The sequence below is a fragment of the Hypanus sabinus genome, chromosome 4 (assembly GCF_030144855.1).
Source record: "Hypanus sabinus isolate sHypSab1 chromosome 4, sHypSab1.hap1, whole genome shotgun sequence".
Classification (NCBI taxonomy): Eukaryota; Metazoa; Chordata; class Chondrichthyes; order Myliobatiformes; family Dasyatidae; genus Hypanus; species Hypanus sabinus.
The window spans coordinates 158,887,907-158,911,080 of NC_082709.1; the positions used below are offsets into that span (position 1 = coordinate 158,887,907).

Here is a 23,174-nt window from a genome sequence, read left to right on the forward strand (position 1 = left end):
GTGGGGGTTCGTGAGAAAGGATAAGTAGATTGTAGAGTAAAGCTTAACCAAGCCAGATGGTTTGAGATGTGTCTATTTTAATGCAAGGTGCATCATAAATAAGGTGGATGAACTTAGAGCATAGATCAATATGTGGAACTCTGACGTTGTGGCCATTACAGAGACATGGACACCTGGGGCAGGAATAACTTCTGAGTGTGCCAAGCTTTTGATGTTTCAAAAAGGACAAGGACAGAGGCAAAAGAGGCATTGCTAATCAGGGATAGTATCACAGCTGCAGAAAAAGAGGAATTCATGGAGGGGTTGTCTACTGAGTCAGTGCGGGTGGAAGTCAGAAACAGGAAGGGAGCAATAACTCTACTGGATGTCTTTTATCGACCCTGCCCCCCAACAGTAACAGAGACATCAGGGAGCCAATAGGGAGGCAGATTCTGGAATGGTGCATTAATAATAGGATTGTTGTAATTGGAGATTTAACTTTCCTAATATTGACTGGCATCTCCTTCGAGCCAGGGATTTAGATGGGCTGGAGTTTGTTAGGTGTATTCAGCAAGGTTTCCTGATGCAACATGTAGATAAGCCAACTGGATGAGAGACTGTACTTGATCTGGCATTGGGAAGTGAACCTGGTCAGGTGTCAGGTCTCTGGGTGGGAGAGCATTTTGGAGGTAGTGATCACAACTCTATCTCCAGCGCTATGGGGAAGGAGAGGGATATGAGCAGACAATTTGGGAAAACATTTAATTGCGGTAGGGGGAAATATGATGCAATTAGGCAGAAACTTGGGAGCAGCTATTCTCAGGGCAGAAAGCATGGCAGAAACATGGCAAATGTTCAAGGAACATTTGCATGGCATTCTGCATGATATGTTCCATTGAGGCAGGGAAAGGATGGTAGGGTAAAAGAACTATGTTGTACAAAGGATGTGGAAAAACCAGTTAAGCAGAAAAGAAAAGCTTACAAAAAGTTCAAGTAATTAGGTAACGTTAGAATTCTAGAAAATTACAAGGTTGCCAGGAAGGAACTTAAGAATAAAATTAGGAGAGCTAAAAGGGGTCACGAGAAGGCCTTGGTGAGCAGGATTAAGGAAAACCCCAAGGCATTCTACAACTTTGTGAAGTAAAAGTGGATGAACTGTGTGAGAATAGGACCAAATGTGCATGGAGGTAGTGGAGGTACTTACTGAATACTTTGCTTCAGTGTTCAGTAGGGAAAAGGACCTTGGCAATTGTGGGGTTGACTTGCAGTGGACTGAAACACTTGAACATACAGACATTAAGAAAGAGGATGTGCTGGAGCTTTAGAAAAGCATTAAGTTAGATAAGTTACCGGGTTTGGACAAAGTATACCCAAGGCTAACACAAAGTATATTACAGATGCTGTGGTCAAATCAACACATACAAACAAGCTGGATGAACTCAGCAGGTCATGCAGCATCTGTTGAAATGAGCAGTCAATGTTTCGGGCCAAGACCCCTCATCAGGACGAAGGGTCTCGGCCCAAAACATTGACTGCTCATTTCAACGGATGCTGCCCGACCTGCTGAGTCCATCCAGCTTGTTTATATATACCCAAGGCTACTGTGGGAAGTGAGGGAGGAGATTGCTGAGCGTCTGGTGATGATCTGTCTATAGGAACAGGAGAAGTACCAGAGGATTGAAGGGTTGCAAATGTTGTTCCCTTGTTTGAGAAGGGGAGTAGAGATAACCCAGGAAACTAAAGATCAATCAGTCTTACTTAAGTGATGGGCAAGTTGTTGGAGAAGATCCTAACAGGCAGGATTTATGAGCATTTGGAGAGACATAATCTGATTAGGGATAGTCAGCAGGTTGTGCCTTTGGAGCCTGATTGAATTTTTTGAGGATCTAACAAAACACATTGATGAAGGCAGAGCAATGGATGCCGGATATATGAATTTCAACAAGGCATTTGATAAGGTTACCCATCCAAGGCTCATTCAGAAAGTACGGAGGCATGGGATCCAAGGAGACCTTGTTTGTGGATCTTTCCCACAGAATGCAGTGTGTTTGTATTCTTCATGGAGGACGGTGACCAGTGGTGTCCCACAGGGATTTGTTCTGGGACCCCTCCTCTTTGTGATTTTTATAATTGACCTGGATGAGGAAATAGAAGGGTGGATTAACAAGTTTTCTGACAACACAAAAGTTGGGAGTGTTGTGAATCATCTGGAGGGCTGTCAGAGGCTATAGTGAGACATCAATAAAATGCAGAACTGGGCTGAGAAGTGGCAGATGGAGTTCAATCCAGAAAAGTGTAAAGTGGTTCATTTTGGTAGGTCAATTTGAAGACAGAATGTAATATTAATGGTAAGTCTCTTGGCAGTGTGGAGGATCAGAGACATCTTGTGGTCTGGGCAGATTGACAGTGTTGTTAAGGCATATGATGCATTGGCAAACCCATGGGATTGTGAGGCAATGTTATGTCTACACAAGACCTTAGTCAGACCCCACAGAGTTCAGTTCCGATCACCTCACTACAAGAAGAATGTGGATACTGTAGAGAGAGTGCAGAAGAGATTTACAAGGATGTTGCCTGGGAAGCATGCCTTATGAGAATAGGCTAGGTGAACTTGGCCTTTACTCCTTAGCGTGACAGAGGTGACCTGATAGAGGTGTGTAAGATGATGAGAGACATTGATCGTGTGGATAGCCAGAAACTTTTTCCCAGGGCTGAAATGGCGAATACGAGGGGGCATAGTGTTAAGGTGCATGGAAGTAAGTATAATGGGATGTCAGAGGTAAGCTTTTCACACAAAGAGTGGTGGGTTGATGGAATGCACTGCTAGCAATGGTGGCAGATGCAGATACAATAAGGTCTTAAGAGATTCTTAGATAGATACATGGAGCTCAGAAAAATAGAGGGCTATGCGGTAGGGAAATTCTTGACAGTTTCTAGTGTAGTTACATGGTCAGTACAACATTGTGGGCTGAAGGGCCTGTAATGGGCTGTAGATTTCTGTGTTTATGTCCTAGGTCTATTTCCAGTGTCATTGTGTAGATTTTGCTTTGCATGGTAAACAAATACCTTTATTCCTTATCAGAAGGGCACACATATGAAAGAAACACATCTATTTCATTCTTTATAATAATTCGTTGAGGGTGTATGTTGTGGGGCAGGTAATGGGCTACGGTCATTTCCCATGCATTCACAAATGCAACATTCATGTGTGCAAATATTCTTCTCATCAATACATCGAGTTGATAAGAGAACCAGTCATTGTAGTTAAGTATATAACCTGCTTTAGGTTCCCGTACGTTCCCAGTCTTTATAACAATCACTGTATCTGGATTCCTGCTGAGCAGCTGCAGAATCGATCTCCGGATATACTGCAGCCTTCTGATGTAGACATCCACCGGAAAAGTGTTGAAATGGGCACATAAGGTGATGGCAATAACTATATTTTTCCTTTCTTCAATTTCATCCAATGTTTTTGAAATATAGTACAGATGATGACTTGAAAGACTTCTGAATTGCATTGGTGGGCCATGAGCATGATGTTCCAGCAGGATATTGTTTTCTTTGTCCAAAGCACATAAAAGGCCAACCTTAGTACGATTGCCAAGATTGAACTTTCTAAGATCTAAACAGAAAATATTATATTTAACTCATTAAATTATGATATTGAAGATATTAATGTTTTTGAAACTGAAAATACAAAGAACATAACACCAAAGGGAGCCATTGATTTACCTACCTCAAGGATAGAGCTGAATGAAGAGAGGTATTTCTCATAGCAGAATCAAAGAGCAAATAGAGACTGGCAAATTGGAAACAATTTGGCACCCTTCCAACTACACAGTGCCAACCGATGACTGTTTCCAAGGGGAGAGAATCTAATTACCTCCCCTTTGACATTCAGTTATATTACTATTGTTGGATCCTTTTACTTTTGTCTAGAGCAGCCACAGAACTACTATGGTCACGTGAGCACTGAGGTTGGGTATGCTGAGGTAAATAAGTCAGCTGCTGCTCCGAAGATTCCAAGCTCTAACAATTCTCACATTGCAGCAAAAACCCCAATAATTCAGCACACCTGGTACTTCGGTGTTCTACCATTAACAAACTTTCTGGACAACTGTATGTTGCACACTTTTATGTACTGTGTATGTTACCCTATATTGTGGTCAATTTCCCAATAATTTGAAACAGGGCCTTGGTCAGAAGGAAGTATGGCAAACATTATCTCATTCAGCGTCTGGCTCATTTCCATATACAGGCCCACCCCAGTTTACATTAGGGTTCTGTTCCTGTGAATTGTCCATAAGCCAATTTTTCCTTAAGTCAAAAAATTAATAATTTCACTCAGGGTTGATAAACATGATGGCTATGTTCTCCATCTTTGTTTGGGTGTAGTTTTTCATTGATTCCATTGTATTTCTTTGTGTCTACTGTGAATGCCCACAAGAAAATTAATCTCCACTTAGTATATCCTGACATTTACAGTACATTCTTTGATAAATAACTTTGTATGAGCACTTTGGGCTTGCGCTGGGAGCCAGAGAACATTGGGCTTCGAGGATTTTAAAAGCAACTGAATTGGTTATTTGGTGTTTAATGAGAATCATAAATCATTTAGAGTTCCTTGTGTTCTTTTTCTTGAGGGTCTTGCTCTTTGGAATGCTGTGTCCTGGTGCTTCCTGCTTATCTTCTTAAGTTTACTTTAACAGGTTCAGGGATTCCGTATTACTTGTGTTATATAAATGGACACCTGATTAGTGCTAATCACAGGGTCCTAGTTTTGAGAATCTTACATCTCACAGTGTCACTCAGCTGAGCCACTGGTGTTCTGTTGGAATTCTTACGTATAACCTCTGGTCACCGTCCCTACATCAGAATCTATCTTTCCTCCGCACTTGGGTTCTGACATTGGCAGTGCACGTCACGCAAGAATTTATTGTAAACTTCAAGCATGAACTTTTTTTAAAATCTTCCCCTGTGTGGCTACAGTGGTACAGGATCAGAATATCCAACATCCATTGAATAATTTTAAGTTAATAACTCATCTCCTTCTACCTTAGGCCAAGAACTTATCAATCACCCCGATGAGTTATTAACTTCCAACTTTCTACATAATCACTCAAAGAATTCAACTGCATGTGCATGTAACGAGAGCTGTATAACTCATCGCCTTCTACCTTAGGCCATTAACTTATCAATCACCCCTGCTGTGGACACTTTCTGGAGGTATCCTCCACAACCGCTGGACGAAGTGTGTAAATGTAGGAGGGAACCATGTTGAAAAATAAATGTGCTAGGTTTTCCAAAATTGACTCTTTCTATCTTAGGCCATGAACTTATCAATCACCCCTCGTATTTCATATTCTTTAACGACACAGAATTTGGCTTTTTGACTGTGCCAGCTTTTACAGCATTCCTGTCAATCACATTCCCCCACTTATTTTCCGGTAACATTCTCCCTCGTGACTGTTCACTCCTTCACACCAACCTGGCATTTTCCTGTCATCGCTCATCCACACTAGGGGCAGTTCACAGCAGCCAGTTATTTTACCCTTTTATCTACCAATGAAGTAAATTCCGATGTTTAGTGCAACATGATTTTACATACAGGGTGGCCAATATTCTACACAAAACTCCAAGTGCAGTCTCACCAACAACTTATACATTGAGTCCCAACTCCTGTGCTCAGTGCCCTGACTGATGAATGTCAGTGTGCTCAATGCCCTTTTCACCACACTGCCTATTTGAGTTGCTGTTTTCAAACAACTAAGGACTCATGCTCTAAGGCTCCTCCGTTCCATTACACTCACTAGTGCCCCACCATTCATAGTATAAGTTCAATGCTTGTTTGACCTTCAAAGCTGCATCACTTCACATTTACCTGTATTGAAATCCATTTGGCACTCCTTAATTTTTACTAAGCAGGACTGATACTACTAACATGCTGCTGCATAAAACTACTAAGTTCACAAGATGTCTCAACAATACAAATAATTCTGATCTTAACTGATTCCCCCAAAATTAGCCCTGCTCCAGTTTAGGACCCTAACCTGTGGACCTGTCCTATCCTTTTCCATCACTATCTGAAGACAATAGGAATTATGGTGAACAAAGCCAAACTGCCCCCTGACTAACACTTCAGTTACTTGCTCTGCCTCGTTCCTTAAGTGTACTTCCAGCACTGCACCCACCCAATTAGGGCCCTCTACATATTGACTTAGAAATCTTTCTTCGATTCTTTTCATGAATTCCACCCCATCCAGGCCTTTAACACTTTGGGTAGTTCAGTGAACATTGGGAAAATTCAGATGTCCCACTAGTGCAACCACTTATTCTTACAACTACTAGCAATTTCTCCAGCCAGCTGCTCAAGTGCCCAGTGACTATTGGGAGATATATAACATGCCCCCACTCGAGTGATCCACATTTTTTGTTTCTAAGATGTAAAAGAGTAGTGCTTATTTCAGTTTCATATTTTAAAAAGCCAGATGAATTATACTAACCTGGAAGGAAAGCAGTCAGGTATTCAAACCACTGGCGTACTGTAGAATCTCCAAGCAGATACACTTTTTTCCCACGAAGGCACTTTGTAATTATTGCAGGAGTGTCAAACTGATGAATATTACAGGTCGTTGATGTCCACTGGTTCTTAAAATAAAAGCCAGACGGTGATACCATTGGCTTCCCCCGAACACATTCACCGAGATCTGTAGCTGAACGTAAAGACAGAAAGAAACATGCGGCGGGAAACACTGTATCTTAGGCTATCAGTATATTCTTGAATGATGAGCTGGAAATTCCATAAAAAAGGAGTTACACTGAGGGAAAGAGTATTATAATCCAAGCAAGATAATAATTGTGTCAATAAATTCAGCAATAGGTCATCTGGATAATTAAGACCCTCTTAAGATTCTTGTCAGGGCTGGAGTATCCTGGGAGAGTGGTGGCATGAAAGATCTCTGTGGCTTATGATCCATCTATTGTTTCATATCCAAATGAGTTCAGCTTTTTGTCCATGTCAATTTCACTTCTTCAGAGAGGGTGGAAGGAAAGGAAGTTACCAATTTTAGGTAACCCGTGCCCCCTGTGTTCCTTTCGCACTACCACCAATCCACTCACTCCCTTGGTTTGTTCGCCTTTTCCATTCCTACAGCCTTTGTTACCTAAACTCATTATCCTGCCCCATCACTCCATCTGCCCATTCTGCACATACCTGTCCACCTGGATTCCTTCCCCCCTTTTTCACCTTTCATATCCCTTCCCCCAAATGGTTCCATCTGCTCATTACCCGTCCCTTATCTGGTTCCATCTACGACCTACCAGCCTCGGTCTCTACCCTCCCCTCTCCCACCTGGCCCCACCTGCTATATTTTCCTTTTTCTTATTTTTCCACCTATCTCCAATCAGCACCGGTCTCAACATTTCTAACCCCTACTTGATTCTGTTTGCCCAGATGTTTAAGATTGCTAATGATTACCTCAGCCACTCATCACCTAGCCCTATCAAATGCCTGTTAACCTCTATCTCACCACTCCCTCTTTCTTTTTTATACTGGCTATCGACCCTCTACTTTCAGCCCTGTAGAGCCTCAATCCAAAACTCTTTTGCATACAGAGATGCTGCCCATAGTTTGATAGTAGAATTCCTGACTGTTTTTAAGGAATCGAATAGAAACTTGAAGAGTTGTTTATTCAAAAACTGTCCCCAGATGTCTCAATCAATAACACTAATTCTCTATTAACTGCAATACAATATCTGCATTAAAGGAGATTGTATACCACTTCACAGACCAACACCAGCATTTATTTATGAAATTTTACTTTCTGAATAATGAGAATATGAAGATGCTTAAGATTGTCAGTAATTATCTCACCTATAATTTCCACATCATAACTGTGATTAGTAGCTAGTTGACCATTGTTTTTAACTCACAGCTTTTCCACTAAAAAAGTCACCAATTTTATTTATTGCTGCTGTCTCTGTGGAATCTGGCAGAGATGCTCAGGCTAGGCTAATGTTTGATGATGGTCCAACGCCAGCAATTGATACACTAGACTAGGAGTGAGCGGTTAGTCCCAGAGAGGCAATTTGACTTTATATTTTAAAACATCTATTAAAATAACAAAAATACACCTTGGTCAAGATATCTCCTGTATAACAAACAATCACTAATTGGGTGGAAATTAATAAATACATTCAGAGTAAAATTCTGGATCAATATTAACCCAACAAAACTGTACATTTTGCTGAATAAATTCTAATTTTAAAAGAATGCATAGTTGATGTTCATCTAATTCAAGAAAGAACTATGTGCATTAAATTATATTTTATTTGAAAAATCTGCAATATTTATGTCAACAACTGCTCCACTATTCTATTTATATTTCCTCTAAATACAGTTTATTAGTTTTGATTATAAATGATCTTACTTTGTCGTGGGGACGGCTTCACGATTACATGACCAATGCCACAGGGTAATATGGATCTCTTGATATTGACTCCACTGCAAACAACAATACCATAAATTAAGTCACATGCTCAATGTAAAACATTCAGGAGATAGTTCAAAGAAGGTCCTTAACTATTCCATTTCTCCAACCTAGCCCAATACAAATAATATAGCTTCCAGAACTTTGGCATTGAATATAATCTTTTTAATAGTATGATTGATTGAACTCAGCAAACCCAGCTTCCCCAACATTGAATGATATTTCTAATGAAGCTTCTCACAGTATCAAACTCTGTAACTAACAACCAATACTTTCGGCTTGAGGATGGTCAGTGCCGTGGCATTGTTCCGAGCAGATTATTCACATCCATTTGGTTGATAGCAATCAAAGGAACTCCCTAACATCACCAGCATGTTGTGAAATTTATAACTCCCTCTGCAACTGGACTCTTCAGTTCTTTACTTGAGAGACCACTATTATTAGAGGAATCTCATCTCCCCCTCACTGACAATCAACACAGGCTCTCCTCAACTGCTTCATGCTTAGCCCCTTTTCTTCACTCTATACCTTAGCACAGCTCCAAAGTGATCTACACTTTGTAGATGACCCCATTGGAAATTGGTGGACTGAGGATGGGTGAAAAATGATGGGCAGCTAGGGTCAAGTAGTGGAGATGAACGGGATGGAACGGGATGCTTATCACCTTCCATTCAACCAATCGCCTCAGAATCCTTTCTCTCCACTCCCTTTAACCACTGGCCATCTTTCCTCTCCCACCTCAGTCCTAATGCAGGCTTTCGATCTGAAACATTGTGAAAAGTAGTTTTTATATGCAGAGAGTGGTAAGTGTATGGAGGGCTTATATATGAGGTATGAGGGTAGGGTTAGGTTGATCTTGGGGTAGGTTAAAAGGTTAAAAGATCGGCACAACATCATAGGTCGAAGGACTGTATAACAATATGCTGTATTGTTCTACGTTCTGTGTTCTAACATAATTTCCTCTTCTAGGACTGGGTGTGCTTGGAGAAATCCCACTTCCTCTCTTATTGTCCTTTCACCTGTTCTTTTTCAGATATTTATCAACTCTCCCCCAATTTTCCTACCAACATAGGGATAACTTATAGTATGTAATTAAACCTACTGACCAGCACCTTTTTGGAATGTAGGAGGAAACTTCGATGAAACTCTTGAAACATCTTAAATTAATTACAACTCCAAAATAAAGAAACAAAATAAATTGAAATTGAGAAGCAACAAGCTACAAATAGACAATAGACAATAGACAACAGGTGCAGAAGTAGACCATTCGGCCCTTCAAGCCTGCACCGCCATTTTGAAATCATGGCCAATGTTGGAAGTGAAACCAGAAAATACTGTGAATACCAATAACATAATGTATAAATGAAAATGTATGAAACACACTGCCTCTCTTCTCCAATTAAAACATCCTTTACATATCCTCCTATAACATGATTGATACGAGAAGAACAGGACTGTAGTCTCAGAAACATCCCCAGTTTTGAAAATACTTTTCAAATACAGTCTAACTGGCTATGTTTCAGTATTTGGATTTCTTCTCTCGGATGAACCACCCTAACACTCCTTCAAATGGTCTTATACCAAATTTATGATTTTTTGGTGCTTATTTGATTTGACATTAGTGCTAAATGTAGCTCCAGCACAATCCAATTTGTAGACATTCAATTACAAAGTTATCAACAGAATAAGAAAACTATACAGTTATACCTTCTATTCAACAGATATATGTTGGTTCTAGCATAAACCACTCTGGTATATGTAATTGAATGTCTTTAGGGAACATCAATAATGCACTACCTGGCATTTTGAAGCATTTGAACTCTAAAGCAAGTCACTGTGCCAAAACGGTTTGCAGGCATGTCATGGTGTTGTTTACAGCTGACATTTCAGCATTGGAATATCAACTGGAAACTACTACATGAAATAGCTGCAAGTCCATACTGCTTCATACCTCACAAACATACAACAATCTTGCTGCAGTCTTGCTAAATAAAGAAACAAAGTTTAATGTAATAGAAATAATGTCAATAACGTACATTTGGAAATATCTGAGGTCTTCCCCCGCCAAAAGTAGCTTCACATATCCTGCTTTTCCATAGCTGACATCAGAAGAGCAGGGAAGATTCTTTGGTTTGTAGCAAATCCACGGCTCCCCAGTGTTATGATAAGTAAAGTTACAAAGTGGTTTAGTTTGAGGTAAAAATACATTGCATATCGTATCCTCTGAAGAAGCCCCATATTTGAAGGTACTTGTCAAATATATTCTAAATGGCTGTTCTTCACGAAGTCTCCAAAGTACTTGGATCCCTTCACTGGGATGAACCAATGAAACAGACACTTGGACTTTTCCTGCCCAGAATAAATTAAAATTTATATAGTAAAATCCGTTTTGGTGATCTATAACCGTTCCTGCTGAACCAGCTTTCAACTCTGGAGTGTGGATCCGGGCTTGGAGATAGTCACCCCCATATTGCTTTGGTTTGCCTTCAAAATTGTACATACGCACCATCACCTGTAACTGATCTCCCACATAGAAAGTCTTGCTAGAATTTAAAATAACAAAGCAAGTATGTGATGGGTCACTGCTTTTCTGAAAGGGAACTTCAGCATTGGGAGGCTTTGGCCATTCAATCAGTTTCATCAGGGCTGAACCCTCCAATCTTTCTTCAGGAGTGAAGCTGTGATACTGATAGCCAATCTTCACCAGCCCATGTACCCAATCGATCTCCTCCGTTGTCCCTTCCTGCTGTGTTGTGGAATTACTTTTTGGAGCTGGATATTTGCTCCTTTCAGGCTTTCCTCTGAAAGTTGGAAATAGATCGAACTATGAAAAGCAACAACATTAATGAATATACTTTTTAATATCATCACACCCTCATTTTTTTCATGTTCATTATCGAGTCAAGAATCATTAGAAAACATAGTTCTAATCACAGAATTATCATCTAGTGTTCACAGCATTATAAACGCCCTCAGAAGCCACCTCATTAGGTACACATGTACACCTTGTTAATGCTGATATCGAATCAGCCAAGCCTGTGGCAGCAGTTCAATACATAATAACATCTTAACAGAGTTCAGAGATCCAGGGTTCAGACCAAACATTGGAATGGAGAAGAAATACGATCTAAGTGACTTTGACAGTTGGTGTGAGACAGGATTGCTTGAGTGTCTCCGAAACTGCTGATCTCCTTGGATTTTCATACAGAATGCTCTCTGGAGTTTACAGAGAATGGTGTAAAAGGCAACCAAACAAATCCAGTGAGTGGCAATTCTGTGGGCGAACACACCTTGTTAATGAGAGAGGTCAGAGGAGAATGGCCAGTTTGGTTCAAGCTGACAGGAAGGTGACAGTAATTCTAATACCAGTGCATTACAACAGTGGTGTGCAAAAGAGCATCTCTGTGTGAAAAACACATCGAGCCTTAAAGTGTATGGGCTGCAGCAGCAGAAGATTATGAAAATACACTCACACTTCTCATACCTAATAAAATGGCCACTGAGTGTATACTTCAGTGACACTTTCTAGCATGATATCTAAAACCAAGAGATAAACTAAATTGATAAAAATGCTTACAATTAACTCCTATACAGTGAGTTTATCCAACCCATAAAGATTCTGCACCTTCTGATCCTATGCCACCTTTTTCTAATGATTTAATATCATTTCTTACCAATAAAACTATGCCACCCCCTCTGCCTACCCTTCTGATACACCATGTATCCTTGGACGTTCAGCTCCCAGAGACATGCAATGTTTAGCCACGTCTCAGTGATGGCCACAATATCATTCCTGCCAATCTGTAGCTCTATGACAAGATCATCCACCTTATTCCTTATGCTGCGTGCATTTAAGTATAACACCTTAAGTCCAGTATTTGGTACTTTTTGCTTTGATTGCGCTGCAACTTTATTGCCCTGCAACTCATCCCCATGGCTGCAAATTTGCCCTATCACCTGCCTGTCCTTCCTGAAATCTTTACTGCTCTCTATCTTAGATTTATTTCTGTTTTCCCTCTCCTCCGCTCTATCATTCCGGTTCCCATCCCCCTGTCAAATTAGTTTAAACCCTCCCTAACAGCTCTATTAAACCTTCCCACCAGGATATTGGTCCCCCTCGGGTTCAGGTGTAACCTGCCCTTTTTGAACAGGTCATACTTCCCCCAGAAGAGATCCCAATGATCCAATGATTCATCTGCCTGATACTTCTATTCTCACCTTCGCTAGCACATGGCACAGGTAGCAATCCTAAGATTACTACCCTGAAGGTCCTGCTTCTCAGCTTCCTTCCTAACTCCTGAAAATCTCTCTTCAGGACCTCCTCCCTTTTCCTATCTATGCCATTGGTACCAACATGTACCAAGACAGCTGACTGCTCACCATCTCTTGTCAGAATATCCTGGACCAGATCCAAGACATCCCATACCCTGGCACCTGGGAGGCAACGCCATGCAGTTATCTCTATCAGGCTCACAGAATCTCCTGTCTGTTCCCCTGACTAATGAAGTGAAAACATAGAGTCATTCTCACTGCTGAACATTGTTCAAAGATTCTGTTAGATCAGCCTATGCAGCAAAGTGGGATTGTCCGCTGTGCCCCACTACAGGTCAGGTGAGCTGTTAATGCTCACTGTCAGTGCTGAACAGAACGCTTTGTCAGGGCATGCAGAGCACCCGTGGACAGCAGTACGATTTGTATCCATAATGGCTCTAATTAAAGTAACAATTTCCAACCGTAGAGATTGCTAAACTCCATTTCTGCAGAAAACTGGGCAGCGGGAGATCTGTGGACATCGATTCGTTGGTACAATTATACTTCACCATTGTTCTCAATTCCATTACTGGCTGAACGTAACAACAAAAAATCAGAAGGAACAGATTATATTTCAAATTCTGGTCGTTTGCTATTTAAATACACCCGAGGACACCAGTCACAAGGACTGTACATTGGGGAGCTGGGGTGGAAGGTGTTGTATCGGGCAGTACCGCACAACAGGTTTCTGAGCAGGTTCACCTGTCCACTCTGTAGACGGGAACAGTCAGTGAACCACGCGTACACGGAACGGGGGAGATTGCAGCCTCTCTGTTAGTTTCTCAAGGGGCTGCTGCTGAGGTTCTCGTTGCCCTCTAGTTCCGCGTTCCTCATCTACTGGCACCCAGTTCGGAAGGGGGTGGGAATGCTCGTGGGCCTGGCCAAGTTGGCCATTTATGTGTCGAAGCGGCTGAAAATGGAAGACGCTACCCAGGCAGATTGCCCGCCCCGTGCCCCTCTTCTGAGGATTTGTTCGCTTCCGGCTGTTCTTGGGGAGGGAGCACGCGGTACAATGAGAGACTTCCGGGAACGGTGCCCCCCACGGCACGGGGTATTGACGGTTTTATAGACGGTAGTAACCATATTTTGATCTGAGTATACTTACTGTCTTGTAAATACTGAATGTCTGTACCTGATGATGTAAATAAACTTTTACAGTTTAGTAAAAAGTGATTTAAAATAGCCGTTTCAATGCTATGAAGGCGCAGCTTACTCATTTCTCCGTTGCTCTGTGTGCAGATCCACAGTTGAAGGGACTCGGTGGCGTGGAGAGGGGAGACTTGCAGCTTGGGCAACTGCCGGTCTTCCTTAAACAAAACCTTGCCCAGGCTTGCAACCTGGAAACTTTCCAAGGCGCAAATCCATGGTCTATCAAGACTAACGAAGGCCTACATACATACAGTTGAAGGGAAGAAAGTGAAAGAGAGTATGGGTCAAAGTCTTGAGTTGCCAGTAGAAGGAGAAGAGGAGCGATGAGCAACAGATTGGGATTATTTTAATAATTTCCCTGTAAAACGGGTGTTCAACAGGAGACGCGCACTCGCTTAAACACAATCACTTCAAACGATGGTCGCAACTGCTTTTCACCGAGTATTTTACTTTTACCATCATACACACCTTTGTATTCTGCAGGGTTAGACAGACCAGTGTCAGAGTTAACAACATCAAAAACACGAATAGCGAACGCTGGATATAACCCTTTTTAAATTTAGGTTGTTCGTCCATATCGGCAAGTCTAGAACTCCCGGGCATTTACGGGCTTCCAGTTGTAACGCGCATGCCCGTTTCCTCGGTCCGAGAGGTCGACTGTCCGTTTATTTCCATTGATGTTGCTGACATGCAGAGTTTCTCCGATATTTTGCGTGTTGCGTTAGATTCCAGCATCTCTAGAGTTTGTCGTGTTTATAGTTCGCTGCTTTTGTCTAAGAGAAAGATACTCTGATGGTTTCCTGGCTGCATCGAAAGGTGAGGGAGCGCGCTGTTTCCTGGTTTTCTCACTTTATTTTCATCCGGATGGGCGATCTAAATCTGGGTGTTTGTAATCCTGTTTGAAATTCTCATCAAGAGGCATCTGTAGAAGGAGGAACGGTTAAAAATGTTCACCTTTTGTTGGACTATGGTTCCCCGAAAACGTCGTTTTTGCCAACAAAACTTATTTTGTATTATTCTTTATGAATCTACCTATTAATAATTGTAAAACTCGCCGAGTGAACCTCCTTGCCCAAGACAAGCAACGCATAAATATTTCAAACAATAGTCCTTCGAAGTTTTATTTTGCCTGAATATGGCGCGACTGTGCAGCCGCCAGCACTGTGAGATACGAGCGTCACTTTGCATCAGTGGGGAGCGACACAATTGTTACTTTGAGTCATGGTATAAAGATATCCTTCGGCCCAGCTGGTTAATGCGGAGCAAGATTCTCATCTACGCTGGTCCCACTTGCCCCTGATTGGCCCGTTAAAAAACATGTTTCCGACTACGTACTCTAAATGTTGTAATGTGCCACAACCACATCCTCTAGCAGCTCATTTCAAACACTCATCACTCACTGGCTGAAAAATGTGCCCCCTCCCCCAGATTCCCATTAAATCCCATCCTTCTTGCTTTAAAGGTACTCACACTTTAATCGTTCCTCTTTCTACAGAACCCTAAACGTCCGCCCTCTAGTTCTTAGTTCTGCAGCTCCGGGAAATGCACCTGCACATTCACCCCACCTCTGCCTTCATAACTTCATACACAATGTTGCACAATAACCCACAACGAACATCATTGAAACCATGTTACTGACGCACCTGCGCTCTTTTTGCCAGAAAAAGCAGGATCTCCCAGTGGCCACACATTTTAATTCCACCTTCCATTCCCGTTCCAATATGTCTATCCATGTCCTCCTCCACTGTCAAGATGAAACCACACTCAGGTTAGAGGAACAACACCTTATATACTGTCTGGGTAGCCTCCAACCTTATGGCATGAAAATTGATTTCTCTAACTTCCGTTAATGCCCCTCGTCCCCTTCTTACACCATCCCTTATTTATTTATTTCTCCTCCCCCCCCCCTCCTTTTTCTCCTCTCTCTGCCCCTCTCACAATCACTCTTTGCCTGTTCCCCATCTCCCTCTGGTGCTCCCCTCCCTCTTTCTTTCACCCTAGGCCTCCATCCCATGATCCTTTCCCTTCTCCAGCTCTGAGTCCCTTTTGCCAATCACCTTTCCAGCTCTTAGCTTCACCTCTCCCCCTCCGGTCTTCTCCTATCATTTCGGATTTCCCCCTCTCCCACCCACTTTCAAATCTTTTACTATGTTTTCTATCAGTTAGTCCTGACGAAGAGTCTCGGCCCGAAACGTCGACTGTGCTTCTTCCTATAGATGCTGCCTGGCCTGCTGCTTTCCACCAGCCTTTTTTGTATGTTACAGATGTATTAGTCAGCATCTCCATAGTTATAGTCATTCATTTTGCAAAGTTTGCACTGTGACTAGTCACTAGGAAGTTCAATAACCCAAAGTATTGTAGACTTCTGGGATGGAAATCGGTTAAGTTCCATGTTGTTATTATTATTATCATTGTTGTAGGAGCATGAGGTACGAGCATGGCCAAAGCCAAGCACACTCCTTTCCCTCCTGGCAGTTACTCTTGCAAGCGGAACAAGTGCTACACCTGCCTCTACACCTCCTCCTTTACTACCATCCAGGGCCCTGAACAGTCATTCCGGGTGAGGCGGCACTTCACCTGTGAGTCTGCTGGGGTCATTTACCGTGTTTGGGGCTCCCGGTGCCGCCTCCTGTACATCGGTGAGACTCGACGTAGATTGAGAGACCGTTTCGCCGAGCATCTACACTCCGTCCACCTGAACAAGCGGAATCTCCTCAGTTGCCACTCATTTTGATTCCACTTCCCATTCCCATTCCGATATGTCCATCCATGGCCTCCTCCACTGTCGGGATGAGGCCACACTGAGGTTGGAGGAACAATACATTGTGTTCCGTTTGGGTAGCCTCCAACTTGATGGCATGAACATCGATTTCTCAAACTTCTGATAATGCCTCCCCACTCCCTTCTCCATTTCCCACCCCCTTTTCCCTCTCTCACCTTGTTTCCATGCCCACTCATCGTCTCCCCTGGGACCTTCCCCCTTTCTCTTTCTTCCATGGCCTTCTGTCTCCTTCACCAATCAACCCCATCTCTTTACTTTATCCCTCCCCCTCCAGGTTTCACCTACCACCTGGCGTTTCTCTCTCCCCTCCCCCATCTTTAAAATCTACTCCTCAGCTTTTTTTTCTCCAGTCCTGCCAAAAGGGATTCCACCCAAAATATCGACTGTACATTTTCCCACAGATGCTGCCTGGCCTGCTGAGTTCCTCCAGCATTTGTGTTTGTTGCTTGGATTCCCAGCATCTGCAGATTTTCTTTTGTACATGCTCATTTCTCAATTGTACCTTGATTTTCAGAAGGCATTTGATACGGTCCCACATAGGAGATTGGTGGGTAACATCAAAGCTGTAGAGGAAGTGCAGCGTAGATTCACAAGGTTAATTCCTGGGATGTCCGGTCTGTCTTACGCAGAGAGGTTAGAGAGACTGGGCTTGTACACGCTGGAATTAAGGAGATTGAGAGGGGATCTGATTGCAACATAGAAGATTATTAAGGGATTGGACAAGATAGAGGCAGGAAATATGTTCCAGATGCTGGGAGAGTCCAGTACCAGAGGGCATGGTTTGAGAATAAGGAGTTGGCCATTTAGGACAGAGTTAAGGAAAAACTTCTTCTCACAGAGAGTTGTGGGGGTCTGGAATGCACTGCCTCGGAAGGCAGTGGAGGCCAATTCTCTGGATGCTCTGGAATCAAGGGATATGGGGACAAGGCAGGAACCGGGTATTGATAGTAGTTGATCAGCCTTGATCTCAAAATGGCGGTGCAGGCTCGAAGGGCCAAATGGTCTACTTCTGTACCTATTGTCTATTGCCTATTGTTACAGATGAAGTGCTGTGCAAACAGACGATAAGGTGAAAGTCTTTAGTTATGAGTTCAAGAGTCCATCTTATTGTACTAGTGAGACATTCAATTAGTTTATAACAGCAGGATGAAAGTTGTCCTTCAGTCTTGTTGTACATGCTTTCAGACTATTGTATCTATGTCAGAGGAGAGAGAATGTCTAGGTGGATGGGGCCTTTGATCATGTCGGGTGCTTGTTGATTATAAGGCAGCAAGGATTGTAAAGAAGCCCATGGAGGGGAGAATGGTTTTCCTGATATGTTCAGCTGATCCACAACTCCTTGCAGTTTCTTGCAGTGTCAGTCACAGCAGTTGTTGTACCAGGCCTCAATGCATCTGGATAGGATGCTTTTTAAATTTAAATTTAAAATTAAATTTAAAATTAAATTTAAATTTAACTAAATTTAAAGGGGAACCAATCCAGACCATGACAATAAGCTTCGAATAGCCTGTGCATCTGTTTACTGCCCAAGTACAAAACTACCTCCTGACACTAACTGTCCTAACACTTCATCTTAGTTATAAATACGTGTTGTGTACTAACCGGTCATGTCATTGGGTGTGTTCTGAAGGGTCCATATATTCAGAAAGTGGTTTAGCAATGCAGACTACACCCTTGAATCACAGTGAATTACAGGAGCTGCGAAGGGAGCACACGACTACACTGTCCATGGAAGTTACTCTTGCCAATACAACTGTGTTAAAGGATAGTATTAACCTTCTTACAATGGACTGCATAAGCCTTCTGATCTAAAGCTGCCTCATAAGCGAAACAGTGGTCTATTATTTCAACCACCATTAGATTCAAGATTGAGGATTGTTTAACATCATTTCCCATAAACAAGCGTAAGGAGAACGAAATAATTGTTACTCCAGATCTAATGCAGCACAAAAAAAACCACACAAAACATAAAGAACATAATAGTAATAACTTAAAACCTCACCGTAAATATAAATACATATGATAGCTTATATACATCAATTGTCCAGTGACTGAGGCAAATAAAGTAGTGGTGGGGATAGTGGGTGAAGGTGTTGTTCAGTCCTACTGCTTGGGGAAAATAACTGTTTTTGACTCTGGTGGCCCTAAGCGTGGATGCAAATTCGTCTCCTCCCTGATGGGAATGGGACAAATAGTTCATGGGTGGGATCCTTCATGATGTTCCTGGCCCTTTTCTGGCACCTCTCATATGTTCTTGGTGTTGGGTAGGCTGGTGCCAGTGATGTGTTGGACAGTTTTGATTACATGTTGAGTCTTCCTGTCTGCTGCAATGCAGTTTCCGTCCGAAGCAGTCTCAAAGAGTTTGAAACTGCTCACAGTTTCCACTGTTGTGCCGCCAACATAAATTTCACAGTGAGTTCTGTGAGTTCTCCTGAAATTGCTAAGCATCTCCTTTGCCTTATTGACATTAAGAAAGATGTTATCTGTCTGGCACCAGGCCTTGAGTTCTTCCATCTTCTCTCTGTAGGCCATCTCATTGTTGTTGGTGATGAACCCCACCAGTGGCGTATCATCAGTAAGCTTGATGTGATTGCTCGGGTGTTTGGTTATGCAATCTTGTGCACACACATCCCTGGGGGCACCCATGTTGAGGAAGATTGGGAGGGAGGAGTGGTTGTGCATCCTGATTTTCTGAGGTCTTTTTGTGAGGAAGTCCAACACCCATTTGCACAGTGCTGTGGTTCGACTGAGAAGGGGTTCGTTCACCGCGGTCTGTGGGACAGTAGTATTGAACGCTGAACTGAAATCCAAAAACAGTATTCTGACATCAGTGACCTTGTTTCCCAGGAGTGTCAGGGCCAGATGATTGACAGATGCTAGAACATCTGTCGTGCAGCATTTCTGTTAGTAAGTATATTGGTGAGTGTCCAGTGTAACAGGAATGGTGTTTTTGATATGTGCCATTATCAGCTATTCAAAGCACTTCATGATTATTGGCATCAGTGCCACTGGACACTGGTCATTTGCTTCTGCACATGTAGAGTTCTTTGATACAGGGAGGATGGTAGCTGATTTGAAACTTGTCGGGACAGTAGCCTGGCTGAGTGAAGTGTTGAACGTGCCAGTGAGCTGGTGTTCACACTCCCCGAGCACTCGGCCTGGGGTGTTGTCTCGCCCAGCTGCCCGATGGGGGTTGACTCTTCTGCAGACTCCTGCTCACATCTGCTGCTGTTACAGACAGTGGCTGCTCACCTGTGGGGGGATGGCTAGCTTTCGTGGCCAGCGTGTTCTTGTATGTCTTGAGGTGTGCATCAAAGTAACAGCAATATTAGGTAACAGCACGTGCGACGTTTACACCTCTAGTGACCCTCTGAATCCTATTAAAGCTACCTGTTGAGTGTGTGGCTGCCAGAACTACCATTGGCTCCCAGGGTTACCTTTTTAAAAACGGATATTCGGCCTGAACCAAAGTCATGGAGGGTAGTTTTTATTCGGCCTACATAGTGGCATATATGAACCACCTGCCCACATTCTCTCTTCATCCTGCTGTAAAGGGCCGCTGTGGTACACTGGACTGCGTAAGCCCTCTATTCTGAAGATGCTTCATAAGCTTAATGGTGAAGTCTGTTATTTCAGCCACCCTTGGTTCCTATTGGAATCGCGTGGACCTTTTGGCTTCAACTCAAAACATTGACACCTTCCTCCCCTTTCTCAGTCTCTCTGTATTAGTCTCTGGAGACAGCTTATCGACTGATATCTTTATACTACCTGGACCCTTCCCTCCCTGTTACTTGTAAAAATGTCAAACCCTTCTCTCGATTTCTCCAACTCCGCCGCATCTGCTCTCAAGATGACACTTTTCATTCCAGGACGAAGGAGCCGTCTTCCTTTTTCAAAGAAAGGGGCTTCTCTTCTTCCACTATCAATGCTGCCCTCAGCCACATCTCTTCCATTTCATGCATTTCTACTGTTACACCCGTGGCCCCCCCCCCTCCTTTTTGAGAATCGCAAGATCACTATTAAGTCAGGTCAGGAGACCCAGGAAATGAGAGAGAGACATTTGGAATGTCCTGGCCCCAGAGATACAAAGCCACGGAACAGGTCATTGTCTCTTGGAGACAGAATTGTGTATTGAAAACTGTACTTCATGGAAGCCCTCAGGCAACGTGGGCTGGTTGGGGGATTGCATCATTCCACCCTGATTGACATCTGAGACCCTGTGAGTCAGGATAAAAGAGGGTCTGGGTAACAGTCCCTCAGATGCACCAGAAGAAATGCTAGAACTCCTGTAACAGCGTAATAGTGAAAGCCGGTGGAAAGCCCACGTGCGTCCTTTTCCATTTGCCTCGGAATTGGTGGGTCTTGCCACGGAAGAACGGCTTTAGCTAACACAAAGGAGCACTCAGCCCCCACCGACTCTCGAAGGATTGACATCATAAAAGGAATGGGCAAGTTTAAACACTCTCTCTTGACTCCAACCAAAGGCTGCAGCCTGCAGCTTGAATGAACTAAAGTGACTTTTATATTTCCATCGGACAATACATTAACCCCTAGACAACGATAGAGCTATTTCTTATTGATTATTATTATACCTGTGCTTTTAGATTTGGTATTGATGACGTATATTATCTGTATGTTTGCATTGATATGATTTTTGTGTATTTTTATCAATAAATACTGTTAAAAATAGTACCATCAGACTTCAACGGACCTCTCTATCTTTGCTGGTAAGTGACCCAGTTACGGGGTACGTAACACTACCCTCACACCCATCCTTCCACTACCTCTCCAGGGATACGGTTCCTTTTGTCCTCACCTATCAGCCTGCACGTCCAGCACATAATTCTCCAGAACTTCCGCCTTCTCCATCAGGATGCCACCGCCAAGTACATCTTTCCTTCCCCCTCCCCCACCCCCAATTTACGTAGGGATTGTAGGGATCGCTCCCAACGCAATTCCCTTGTTCTCCCCACTGATCTCCATCCTGGTACTTATCCTTGCAAGTTGAACAAGTGCCACACCTACCCCTACACCTCCTCCATCACTACCATTCAAGGCCGCAAACAGTCCGTCCAGGTGAGGCGACACTTCACCTGTGAGTCTGTTGGGGTCATCTACTGTATCCATTGCTCCCAGTGTGGCTTCCTGTACATTGGTGAGACCCGACATACATTGGGAGACCACTTCGCCGAGCACCTACAGAAAAAGAGAGGTCACCATGTGGCCACCCACTTAATTCTCCTTCCCATTCCCCTTCCGCCATGTCAGTCCATGGCCTCCTCTATTGTCACGATGAGGCCATGCTCAGATTGGAGGAGCAACATCTTATACAGGTGTTCCCCGCTCTACAAATGTTTGCTTTATGCTACTTCGTTTTTACAAAAGACCTACATTAGGATCCTGTTTTCGCATTACAAAGAGGATTTTCGCTTTGAAGAAAAATTTTCCCATATAAATTAATGGTTCTTCGCTTTACACCATTTCAGCTTAAGAAAGGTTTCATAGGAACACTCTACCTTTGTAAAGGGGGGGAACACCTGTATTTCATCTGGGTAGCCTCCAACCTGATGACATGAACATCGATTTCATGAACTTCCAGTAATTGTCTCTCCCCCACTCCTCACGATTACCCATTCCCATTTCCTTCACTCACCTATCAGCTCCCTCTGGTGCTCCTCTTTCCCTTTTTCCCATGTCCTTCTGTCAGATCCCCCCTTCTCCAGCCCTCTATCTCTTTCACCAATTGACTTCCCAATTCTCTACTTCACCCTACCCACCACTCAGTTTCACCTATCACTTACTAACTTGGTGAGTTCCTCCAGCGTTTTGTGTATGTTGCTCGGAACATTGACAATTCCTTCCCCGCCCAGCTCCTCCAGCAGATTGTTCAATAACTTTCCGCTGTTGTTTACAGCAAATCGGCTGCTTTCTGTGTGGTAGTTTGCCTGTCGTTTATTAGGGAAAGGCATTCAAGTTAGTCATCTGGCTACACTGTATGCCAGGCAAGCACATCTCTCTGCTCTCACTTCCAGTTCACCATTACCCAATCCAGGAAAAAACAACTCTGAACATACACCCTATCGATGTCCACAATCCTGCATTCTAGCCAATCATTAACCCACAACCAAGTTACTAAGTAAGAATCTTCATAGGTACGTTAGTTTGATTATTTGCACAATCTGACAGGTGGTAAGCTTGTAGCTAAGAAATTCAATAACCCAAATTATTGTGCACTTCTGAGACGGAAATCCACACCATTACCCCAAGTACAGAAGTACAGTGAAAAACTTTGTTTTACACATAGGAGCAGAATTAGGCCATTGGGCCCATCGAGTCTGCTCCATCATATAAATATTTATCTCTTTTCAACCATTCTTGAGGTATATACCCAGAATATATGGTCTTACTTTCTAAGGGTATTTCACATTTAAAATGTCTTGTAGGGCATAGTGTATCCCACTCCC

The 23,174-nt window shown here is 42.9% G+C and overlaps 1 protein-coding gene across 2 annotated transcripts; it reads right to left on the reverse strand.

Moving 5' to 3' along the window:
* Positions 1-1,526: 1,526 nt before the first annotated feature.
* On the reverse strand, positions 1,527-22,575 carry LOC132392382 (NXPE family member 3-like). 2 transcript variants are annotated; one of them, XM_059966203.1, is made up of 6 exons: positions 22,512-22,575; positions 14,397-14,850; positions 10,505-11,292; positions 8,409-8,482; positions 6,483-6,692; positions 1,527-3,601 (listed from the first exon to the last, which is right to left on the reverse strand). In XM_059966203.1, exons 2-6 carry the CDS (start codon positions 14,529-14,531, stop codon positions 3,048-3,050), a joined length of 1,761 nt encoding a protein of 586 aa, XP_059822186.1. In that variant the 5' UTR covers positions 14,532-14,850; positions 22,512-22,575; the 3' UTR covers positions 1,527-3,047. The 2 variants fall into 2 exon arrangements, with proteins under 2 accessions (XP_059822186.1, XP_059822187.1); XM_059966204.1 differs by lacking the exon at positions 22,512-22,575 and having other exon boundaries at positions 10,505-11,269; positions 14,397-15,040.
* Positions 22,576-23,174: the final 599 nt, after the last annotated feature.